Source organism: Phoxinus phoxinus (assembly GCF_949152265.1).
Source record: "Phoxinus phoxinus genome assembly, chromosome: 3".
NCBI lineage: Eukaryota > Metazoa > Chordata > Actinopteri > Cypriniformes > Leuciscidae > Phoxinus > Phoxinus phoxinus.
This window is the reverse complement of record NC_136878.1, coordinates 1,589,486-1,601,985: the sequence shown is the minus strand read 5'-3', so window position 1 is coordinate 1,601,985 and position 12,500 is coordinate 1,589,486. Positions and strand designations below refer to the sequence as shown.

Genomic DNA, 12,500 nt, shown 5'->3' with positions numbered 1-12,500 from the left:
AGAGAGGAGAAGTGGCCGAGAGACTCTGCGTTCACGCTGCGTTTCATTTACTTGAACTTTTAATCTAATTATTAACTTTTTTAAGGGTTCGGGAGCTCTTTTGCTGTCCTGTGGCCCTCGCTCTCGGGACATGACACCAATATTTCTCATCATTTACTCTAAACTCATATTAATAAGTTCTTTTCCAAGCAACAACAGTTCATTAACTGGAAAAAATTTAAAGTTTTTACATTGCAACTCATCAAAATAAGTTATGCAAGATTCTACTCTTTTTTTTAAAAGTTAGTGTAATGTATTTTGAGTTGAAATTAGTTTAACAATTAGTTTTTTTGTCAAAGTGACTCAAAAAATTTCATAAATGAGACTTTGCCGAGACGTTTGCAAACTTTATCATCATATTCAAAATGAGAGAAAGCGTCATATGAATTCAGAACAGTAATTTTTTTTATATTTTGAATTAGTTTTAATGTTCATTTTAGCTTCATTTTTAGTCATTTAACAAGTTAAGCGATTTTCAACTTTTTTATAACTCATTTTTTTAAGTCAGTTTAATGTCATTTAAGTTGAAATTAGTTTAACATCCAAGTTGATTGTACTTAAAATCTTGTCACAGTGACTCAAAAAATTTCAATAATTAGAGACTTTTGAAGCCGTCAACATCCAACATCTTACAGTCAAACGTTACAGAACCATATTTAATATGAGAGAAAGTGTCATGTGACTTCAGAACAGTCATTTTTTAAATGTTTGAATTAGTTTTTATTATATGTTATTAGTTTTCATGTTAATTTTAGCTTGATTTTTGGTAATTTCATCATGTGTTTTTGTCATTTTATTATTTGAATAAATAGACATGGAATATATAGTCTGGAATATATACTTTTATGGGGTTTCCCCCCCCCCAATATTTGTCGTTATTTACTCTAAACTCATATTCATTTCTGAAAATCTTCACGCAGCTCTTTTCCATGCAACAATTATATGATCAATAAGTTGACAACATATGTTTTTATATTGCAACTCATCAAAATAAGTTTAGTTTTTAAATTTTTTATAAGTTAAGCAAGATTCACTCATTTTTACTTTTTTATAAGTTATGCAAGATTCAACTCATTTTAACTTTTTTTATAAGTTAAGCAAGATTCAACTCATTTTAACTTTTTTATAAGTTATGCAAGATTCACTCATTTTTACTTTTTTATAAGTTAAGCAAGATTCACTCATTTTAACTTTTTTTATAAGTTATGCAAGATTCACTCATTTTAACTTTTTTTATAAGTTATGCAAGATTCACTCATTTTAACTTTTTTATAAGTTATGCAAGATTCAACTAATTTTATCTTTTGTATAAGTTATGCAAGATTTAACTCATTTTAACTTTTTTATAAGTTATGCAAGATTCAACTAATTTTAACTTTTTTATAAGTTATGCAAGATTCAACTAATTTTAACTTTTTTATAAGTTATGGAAGATTCACTCATTTTAACTTTTTTATAAGTTATGCAAGATTCAACTAATTTTAACTTTTTTATAAGTTATGCAAGATTCAACTCATTTTATCTTTTTTTATAAGTTATGCAAGATTCAACTAATTTTAACTTTTTTATAAGTTTTGCAAGATTCACTCATTTTAACTTTTTTTATAAGTTATGCAAGATTCAACTAATTTTAACTTTTTTATAAGTTATGCAAGATTCAACTAATTTTAACTTTTTTATAAGTTATGCAAGATTCAACTAATTTTAACTTTTTTATAAGTTATGCAAGATTCACTCATTTTAACTTTTTTATAAGTTATGCAAGATTCAACTAATTTTAACTTTTTTAAAAGTCATGCAAGATTCACTCATTTTAACTTTTTTAGAAGTTATGCAAGATTCAACTCATTTTAACTTTTTTTATAAGTTATGCAACATTGAACTAAGTTTAACTTTTTTATAAGTTATGCAAGATTGAACTAATTTTAACTTTTTTATAAGTTATGCAAGATTCATCTAATTTTAACTTTTTTATAAGTCATGCAAGATTCACTCATTTTAACTTTTTTATAAGTTATGCAACATTGAACTAATTTTAACTTTTATAAGTTATGCAAGATTGAACTAATTTTAACTTTTTTATAAGTTATGCAAGATTGAACTAATTTTAACTTTTTTATAAGTTAAGATTCATCTAATTTTAACTTTTTTATAAGTTATGCAAGATTCAACTCATTTTATCTTTTTTATAAGTTATGCAAGATTCAACTCATTTTATCTTTTTTATAAGTTATGCAAGATTCATCTAATTTTAACTTTTTTATAAGTTATGCAAGATTGAACTAATTTTAACTTTTTTATAAGTTATGCAAGATTCAACTCATTTTATCTTTTTTATAAGTTATGCAAGATTCAACTCATTTTATCTTTTTTATAAGTTATGCAAGATTCAACTCATTTTAACTTTTGTATAAGTTATGCAAGATTCACTCATTTTAACTTTTTTATAAGTTATGCAAGATTCAACTCATTTTAACTTTTTTTATAAGTTATGCAAGATTCAACTCATTTTAACTTTTTTATAAGTTAAGATTCATCTAATTTTAACTTTTTTATAAGTTATGCAAGATTCAACTCATTTTATCTTTTTTATAAGTTATGCAAGATTCACTCATTTTATCTTTTTTATAAGTTATGCAAGATTCACTCATTTTAACTTTTGTATAAGTTATGCAAGATTCACTCATTTTAACTTTTGTATAAGTTATGCAAGATTCAACTCATTTTAACTTTTTTATAAGTTATGCAAGATTCACTCATTTTATCTTTTTTATAAGTTATGCAAGATTCACTCATTTTAACTTTTGTATAAGTTATGCAAGATTCAACTCATTTTAACTTTTGTATAAGTTAAGCAAGATTCAACTCATTTTATCTTTTTTATAAGTTATGCAAGATTCAACTCATTTTAACTTTTTTATAAGTTATGCAAGATTCAACTCATTTTATCTTTTTTATAAGTTATGCAAGATTCAACTCATTTTATCTTTTTTATAAGTTATGCAAGATTCAACTCATTTTATCTTTTTTATAAGTTATGCAAGATTCAACTCATTTTATCTTTTGTATAAGTTATGCAAGATTCAACTCATTTTAACTTTTTTATAAGTTATGCAAGATTCAACTCATTTTATCTTTTTTATAAGTTATGCAAGATTCAACTCATTTTATCTTTTGTATAAGTTAAGCAAGATTCAACTCATTTTATCTTTTTTATAAGTTATGCAAGATTCAACTCATTTTAACTTTTTTATAAGTTATGCAAGATTCAACTCATTTTAACTTTTTTATAAGTTATGCAAGATTCAACTCATTTTAACTTTTTTATAAGTTATGCAAGATTCAACTCATTTTAACTTTTTTATAAGTTATGCAAGATTCAACTCATTTTAACTTTTTTATAAGTTAAGCAAGATTCAACTCATTTTATCTTTTTTATAAGTTATGCAAGATTCAACTCATTTTAACTTTTTTATAAGTTATGCAAGATTCAACTCATTTTATCTTTTTTATAAGTTATGCAAGATTCAACTCATTTTAACTTTTGTATAAGTTATGCAAGATTCAACTCATTTTAACTTTTTTATAAGTTATGCAAGATTCAACTCCTTTTATCTTTTTTATAAGTTATGCAAGATTCAACTCATTTTAACTTTTTTATAAGTTATGCAAGATTCAACTCATTTTAACTTTTTTATAAGTTATGCAAGATTCAACTCATTTTAACTTTTTTATAAGTTATGCAAGATTCAACTCATTTTATCTTTTTTATAAGTTATGCAAGATTCAACTCATTTTAACTTTTTTATAAGTTAAGCAAGATTCAACTCATTTTATCTTTTTTATAAGTTATGCAAGATTCAACTCATTTTAACTTTTTTATAAGTTATGCAAGATTCAACTCATTTTATCTTTTTTATAAGTTATGCAAGATTCAACTCATTTTATCTTTTTTATAAGTTATGCAAGATTCAACTCATTTTAACTTTTTTATAAGTTATGCAAGATTCAACTCATTTTAACTTTTTTATAAGTTATGCAAGATTCACTCATTTTAACTTTTTTATAAGTTATGCAAGATTCAACTCATTTTAACTTTTTTATAAGTTATGCAAGATTCAACTCCTTTTAACTTTTTTATAAGTTAAGCAAGATTCAACTCATTTTAACTTTTTTATAAGTTATGCAAGATTCAACTCATATTAACTTTTTTATAAGTTATGCAAGATTCAACTCATTTTAACTTTTTTATAAGTTATGCAAGATTCAACTCATTTTATCTTTTTTATAAGTTATGCAAGATTCAACTCATTTTAACTTTTTTATAAGTTATGCAAGATTCAACTCATTTTAACTTTTTTATAAGTTATGCAAGATTCAACTCCTTTTATCTTTTTTATAAGTTATGCAAGATTCAACTCATTTTAACTTTTTTATAAGTTATGCAAGATTCACTCATTTTTACTTTTTTATAAGTTAAGCAAGATTCAACTCATTTTAACTTTTTTTATAAGTTAAGCAAGATTCAACTCATTTTAACTTTTTATAAGTTATGCAAGATTCACTCATTTTTGCTTTTTTATAAGTTATGCAAGATTCAACTCATTTTAACTTTTTTATAAGTTATGCAAGATTCAACTCATTTTAACTTTTTTATAAGTTATGCAAGATTCAACTCATTTTATCTTTTTTATAAGTTATGCAAGATTCAACTCATTTTAACTTTTTTATAAGTTAAGCAAGATTCAACTCATTTTATCTTTTTTATAAGTTATGCAAGATTCAACTCATTTTAACTTTTTTATAAGTTATGCAAGATTCAACTCATTTTATCTTTTTTATAAGTTATGCAAGATTCAACTCATTTTATCTTTTTTATAAGTTATGCAAGATTCAACTCATTTTAACTTTTTTATAAGTTATGCAAGATTCAACTCATTTTAACTTTTTTATAAGTTATGCAAGATTCACTCATTTTAACTTTTTTATAAGTTATGCAAGATTCAACTCATTTTAACTTTTTTATAAGTTATGCAAGATTCAACTCCTTTTAACTTTTTTATAAGTTAAGCAAGATTCAACTCATTTTAACTTTTTTATAAGTTATGCAAGATTCAACTCATATTAACTTTTTTATAAGTTATGCAAGATTCAACTCATTTTAACTTTTTTATAAGTTATGCAAGATTCAACTCATTTTATCTTTTTTATAAGTTATGCAAGATTCAACTCATTTTAACTTTTTTATAAGTTATGCAAGATTCAACTCATTTTAACTTTTTTATAAGTTATGCAAGATTCAACTCCTTTTATCTTTTTTATAAGTTATGCAAGATTCAACTCATTTTAACTTTTTTATAAGTTATGCAAGATTCAACTCATTTTAACTTTTTTATAAGTTATGCAAGATTCAACTCATTTTAACTTTTTTATAAGTTCAACTCATTTTTTTAAGTCAGTTTAATGTAATTTAAGTTTAACATCCAAGTTGATTATACTTAAAAATGTAAGGCAACAACTTTTTTTTATCACAATGATTTAATTTTTTTTATAAATGAGACTTTGCCGAGACGTTTGAAGCCGTTACCGTCCAGCATGCGTCATATCCCACAGTCACACATCAGCAAACATAGCAGAACCAGATTTGATATGAGAGAGAGTGTCATGTGACTTCAGAACACTCATTTTATGAGTTCATGTTAATTTGAGCTTAATTTTGAGTCATTTCGTCATGTGCTTTTATTATTTAAATAAATAAATAGACATGAAATATATACTTTTATGGTGTTTTTTGCTGGTTTTGGAGCTTGACGGACAGTTTTTCCTCATTTATTCCATCATAAGAGTTTGAGCACAAGTAAATAACGCTGGCATGATTGTAATGTCTGGACTCTCCAGCGTGTGATTCTTCTCACAGGGCTTTACGTTTACAGCTGTGAGCGGACGGGCAGGAACATGATTGGCAACTGTGAGCGTGATAAATGCTAATGAGAGCCGTGTGTGTGGATCCTTTCTCTCTCCTCCTCCTCCCCCGTTCCTGTCCTCCACCTCTGGCCTCTGAGCGGCTCATTTCACGCTATGAATAAGTCGAGGATTCTCCATGATTTATTTATGGGAGTGTTTGAGAGAGTTCTTCACTGCAGATCCACACACACACACACACACACACACACACACACACACACACACACACACACACACACACACACACACATTCAGACTTCTGGAGATTTAGATTTAGACGAGAAGATCTTTGCATTTTTAAAACCAAATACATGTCATTTATTTTACAGTAAGATACACATTCAAAATGATAAAACAACAGATATATTGTTGAGAAGAAAGAATTTTATTTGTTAGTCTATCTATCTATCTCTCCATTTGGCTATACATCTATCCATTCATCTATCATCCATCAATCTATCCATCCATCCATCATCTATCATCCATCCATCTATCATCCATCCATCCATCCATCCATCCATCTATCTATCCATATATCATCCATCCATCATCTATCATCTATCCATCTATCCATTTATCCATCTATCATCCATCCATCCATCTATCTATCCATTTATCCATCTATCATCCATCTATCATCCATCTATCCATTTATCCATCTATCATCCATCCATCCATCCATCCATCTATCATCTATCATCCATCATCTATCATCCATCCAACTACCATCCATCCAACTACCATCCATCCAACTACCATCCATCCATCCATCTATCCATTTATCCATCTATCCATTTATCCATCTATCATCCATCTATCATCCATCTATCCATTTATCCATCTATCATCCATCCATCCATCTATCATCTATCATCCATCATCTATCATCCATCCAACTACCATCCATCCAACTACCATCCATCCAACTACCATCCATCCATCCATCTATCCATTTATCCATCTATCCATTTATCCATCTATCCATCCATCCATCTATCATCCATCCATCCATCCATCCATCCATCTATCCATTTATCCATCTATCCATCCATCCAACTACCATCCATCCATCCATCTATCCATTTATCCATCTATCCATTTATCCATCTATCCATCCATCCATCTATCATCCATCTATCCATCCATCCATCCATCTATCCATTTATCCATCTATCCATTTATCCATCTATCCATCCATCCATCTATCATCCATCCATCCATCCATCTATCATCCATCTATCCATTTATCCGTATATCATCCATCCATCTATCATCCATCTATCATCCATCCATCCATCCATCCATCCATCTATCATCCATCTATTATCCATCCATCCATCCATCCATCCATCCATCCATCTATCATCCATCTATCCATTTATCCGTATATCATCCATCCATCTATCATCCATCTATCATCCATCCATCCATCCATCCATCCATCTATCATCCATCTATCATCCATCCATCCATCCATCCATCCATTTATCATCCATCCATCTAATCTATCTATCATCCATCCATCCATCCCTATGTTCATCTGTCTGTCATTGTCGTTCTGTCATTTTGTCTTTCTATGAAACATTGTTGATTGAGTGATAAAGCAAGAACGAGTGTGTGGTCCAGTAGAGTCAAGTGTGTAAATCCCAGCCGAAGCCGACAGTGTCCGGAAACTCAAACTCCATCAGGCGACAGAAATGGAGCAAAAACACTTGTGAGAATGATCTCTCATCATCATATTCATGTGTCTTCACACGTCCAGGTGTTCCAGTGAAAGTGACCCATGTAAAGGAAGGGAAATCTAAAGACACTCCACTGGAGATCTTCTCCTACCTGAACGAGATCGGGTGAGCAGAACCGCAACTTTACTCTTCAAACACAACTTTTAATTTTTTTTGTACTTTTTTTTTATTGCAAATTCACCAAACAGTAGCTTACACAATGTACATATAGATATAAATATAGATATCAATATAGTGCTGTATGCAGGTACATTGGTAAGTAATAAGATATTTTAGTGAGATAGATAGATAGATAGATAGATAGATAGATAGATAGATAGATAGATAGATAGATAGATAGATGCACAACATTTTTGTCCCATTGTCAGCCATAACCTCTGTGGAAATACCAATTATTGGTTTATTTGGGGTTTTCCAGCCTGGCCATTCTTCATATTTATAGCTTTATATAAGTTTATAGCTTTTTGAACTCTTTTGGCTAGACGCATAATTCTATTGAATTGGAAGAGCCCTCACCCTCCATCTCACACCCGCTGGGTCAGAGATGTTCTTTACTTCATGAAATTAGAGAAAATTAGGGACTCTCTTCGCTGACCTTGCGCTATTTTTGTCAAAGTTTGGCAACCCCTTCGTAAACATGTCCAAACTCTCCAGCTTGACCCTGCTCTCTGTGTTTGATTTTGGACCCCATTCACTGACCATAACCACCAATCCCCACCCGAGATGATACTACTTCTGTAATGTCTGGTCAATATATAATTGGGTTTACTGTATGCAGGATTGTATTGGATTGCACTTGTAAGTTTTACAAAATTTTACACCGTGTCCTAACTACACGCGCCGCAACACACGATAAAATGCGTCTTTTCCATGTTACTCGACTCCGCCCCCACACGCTGTTCTGATTAGCTGTGCACTCGCAGCGAGACTCCGCCCACACGCTGTTCTGATTGGCTGTGCACTCACCGCGAGACTCCGCCCACACGCTGTTCTGATTGACTGTGCACTCGCTGCGAGACTCCGCCCCCACACGCTGTTCTGATTAGCTGTGCACTCGCAGCGAGACTCCGCCCACACGCTGTTCTGATTGGCTGTGCACTCACAGCGAGACTCCGCCCACACGCTGTTCTGATTAGCTGTGCACTCGCAGCGAGACTCCGCCCACACGCTGTTCTGATTAGCTGTGCACTCGCAGCGAGACTCCGCCCACACGCTGTTCTGATTGGCTGTGCACTCGCAGCGAGACTCCGCCCACACACGCTGTTCTGATTAGCTGTGCACTCGCAGCGAGACTCCGCCCACACGCTGTTCTGATTGGCTGTGCACTCACAGCGAGACTCCGCCCACACGCTGTTCTGATTAGCTGTGCACTCGCAGCGAGACTCCGCCCACACGCTGTTCTGATTAGCTGTGCACTCGCAGCGAGACTCCGCCCACACGCTGTTCTGATTAGCTGTGCACTCGCAGCGAGACTCCGCCCACACGCTGTTCTGATTGGCTGTGTACTCACCGCGAGACTCCGCCCACACGCTGTTCTGATTGACTGTGCACTCGCCGCGAGACTCCGCCCACACGCTGTTCTGATTGACTGTGGACTCGCCATGAGACTCCGCCCACACGCTGTTCTGATTGGCTGTGGACTCGCCATGAGACTCCGCCCACACGCTGTTCTGATTGGCTGTGGCTTTTGATTGATTTTGACGCATCTCGCAGTCGCGTCTAGTGTGGACAGACACATTATTTGTCGCTGGAATCTTATCGCGTCACGTCTGGATACGACACTGTGTGAGTGTCTTTTTGTCTCCCACTGTTTTGTAATGCATCTTAAAATGTATAAATAAATCATAAAAAACATCATAAAAAAACAGTATTTACTGTCACGAATTCAGGAGGAACATTTCTTGAGTTGCTCGATGCTTGTTTTCTCTGTGGCTCCTTAAACTTTACATGTTATCCAATCATAAACAGCCACGTAAACGTACACATGTTATTTTGTACAGCATGTGTCACTTGAGAATATATGCATTGTTATTTATTTATTAATCAATAATGGACTCTCTCGTTTCAAAGTGGAAAGCACGGTGTGGGGAGGATCGATATCGTGGAGAACCGCTTCATCGGGATGAAGTCGAGAGGTACAGCTTTATTTATACAGCAGCTTTTAAAACTGTGTTTAAAGTGCTCTACAGAAGAGAAAGACACACCGAAGTAACATTACATTTGTCAGATTATTTCAAGATGAACATTTTATCGGTTCATGTCATTCTGGGAATCAAACCCACGACTCTGGTGTTGCCTGTGAAAACCAATTCTGACAATTTTATGACAAATTTTGTCTTTACTTTTAATTTTATGGCAAAATTATGAACAAATATTTTCCTGTTATAGTCATATAGTAATATTAATTAATTCATTACTTAATTAATCAATTATTATTAACAAAATTAATTAAATTATTTAAACAAGGTGCATATATTTTTTACACATTATTTATATATATATATATACACGTGTATAAAATGTAATATATAAATGTGTGTGTGTGTATATATATATATATATAATTTTTGTTTAGAATATAAATACTTATAATAAATAGTATAATAATAAATACTTTTTCCTATATTAATATAACATATTGCAAGTATTGCAGGGCAGAAATGACACGCTTCACTTTTGATTTATGATCATCGTTGTCTATAAATTCCCTCACATTTGATGTTTGTCCAACTTTTGGCATTTACTGGAGAATTACTAAGGAAAAAATCCAAAAAAAGTGAGTTCGAGTTTAAAACGAGAAGAAATATCTGCCAACGGAGTCAGAAAAATAATCCTGTTTTTCCTTTGAATGAAGATTCCTGACTCCACTGACAGATATTTCTTCTTGTTCGCTTTATTTGGATCAATATCTTCAGTCGTGTAAATGTATCGTGATTTAAGAACGTCGAGGCATTTATTAACTCCACATCTTTACAAAGAAATAAGTAACTTATGCATCACACTGATGCTTCGATATGACCCTGGACCACAACACCAGTCACATGGGTAAATTTTATTAAATTGAGATTTATACATAATCTGAAGCTGAATAAATAATCTCTCCACTGATGTGTGGTTTGTTAGGATATGACAATATTTGGTCGAGACACAACTATTGAAAATCTGGAATCTGAGGAGCAAAAAAATGTAAACATTGAGAAAATCTCCTTTAAAAGTTGTGCATTTATGTTCACGATTGTGCTGCATTCACTCACACAAATACATGTTTTATATATTTACGGTAGGACATTTACTAAATATCTTCATGGAACATGATCTTAATATCCTCATGATTTTTGCCATAAAAGAAAAATGGATAATTTTGACCCATACGATGTATAGTTGCTATTGCCACAGATATACCCGTGTATGGTAAATGTGACTGGTTCTGTGATCCAGGGTCACATGATCTGCAAAACAACACATTGCTTGCAGTGAAGCTTGTGTCCGTGAGCGTGTTCGTGACAGTCTGTTCCTCTGACTGAATAATTGAGTCGGGATTCACAGCAGAGTGACATGTGGGAATTGAAAAATGCGTAATGTCTTGTTTTCCCCGCCGGTTCACAGGAGATCTGGGGACGTGTGTGTTTATGATGTTCAATAAAGCCCGTGACAGGCTGTGTTTATGTGACACGGTCCAGGAGAAGGAAGTTCAGAAAGTCTCTGTCATCTGATGAACAAGCCTTTCTGTGTCTTTCCCAACAACAACTCCGGGATCATGCGCTTCAAAATCTCTATTTTATATTCTGTTATCGTTCAACTACCACTGAGATTAAAAACATGCTGCTTTTATTCATCAAGGACACATTAAATTGCTCAAAAGTGACTGTAAAGACATGTTCTATTCATCAAAAAATGTTGAAAAATTAAAGTTTCCACAAAAATATGACTCTTTTCAACACTGATAATAATCATAAATGTGTCTTGAGCATCAGATCATCATATTACACTGATTTCTGAAGGATCATGTGACACTGAAGACTGGAGTAATGATGCTCAAAATCCAGCTTTGATCACAGGAATAAATTACACTTTACTATATATTCACATTTTAATAATATTAAAAAAAAATACTGTATTTTTTAACTAATAAATGCAGCTTTGGTGAGCAGAAGAGACTAAAAAAAATGTGTTTTAATGTTCAAGAACTATAAAAAAACAATCTGAACTTTGTGTAAAACGTGTAGTTTTAATCCTATGAACAGTCACGGAAAATCTGAGGATATTAGAAAATTACCGGTAATAGAAATGAACTAAAAAGTCATGATGAATTATATAATGAAGTATTATGGCATCATAAAGTCAAAGTTTTTATTATAAATTAATGCTGATACTTTGATCTGTAAAAGGGTTTCCATTTTATAAAGTCAGGATATTTAAACAATTTATAAATTAGATTTTATGTTTTGAAAAATGCATGTAACATTAAAAAATTGTTAAATTAGAATATGGTGCAAAAGTTCATTTATTTCAGTAATTCAACTTAAAACGTGAAACTAATATATGATTTTGGCTTACAGCTTATGATTATGAAAACCCCAAATTCAAAATTAGAATATTGTGAAAAGCCATAATCATCAAAATTATAACAAATAAAGGCTTGAAATATCTCACTTTGCATGTAATGAGTCTATATAATATATTAGTTTCAGCTTTTAAGCTGAATTACTGAAATAAATGAACTTTTGCTCCATATTCTCAGTTTCTAATAAAGTT

The 12,500-nt window shown here is 31.4% G+C and overlaps 1 protein-coding gene across 2 annotated transcripts in view; it reads left to right on the top strand.

The window, feature by feature from the left end:
• ass1 (argininosuccinate synthase 1) overlaps positions 1-12,500 on the top strand; it is a 53,597-nt gene that overhangs the window by 25,120 nt on the left and 15,977 nt on the right. For both annotated transcript variants that reach the window (XM_079607661.1, XM_079607662.1), the window contains exons 10-11: positions 7,766-7,850; positions 9,816-9,880. In XM_079607661.1, the coding sequence (XP_079463787.1) occupies positions 7,766-7,850; positions 9,816-9,880 (150 nt within the window). The remainder of the gene's footprint in view (positions 1-7,765; positions 7,851-9,815; positions 9,881-12,500) is intronic.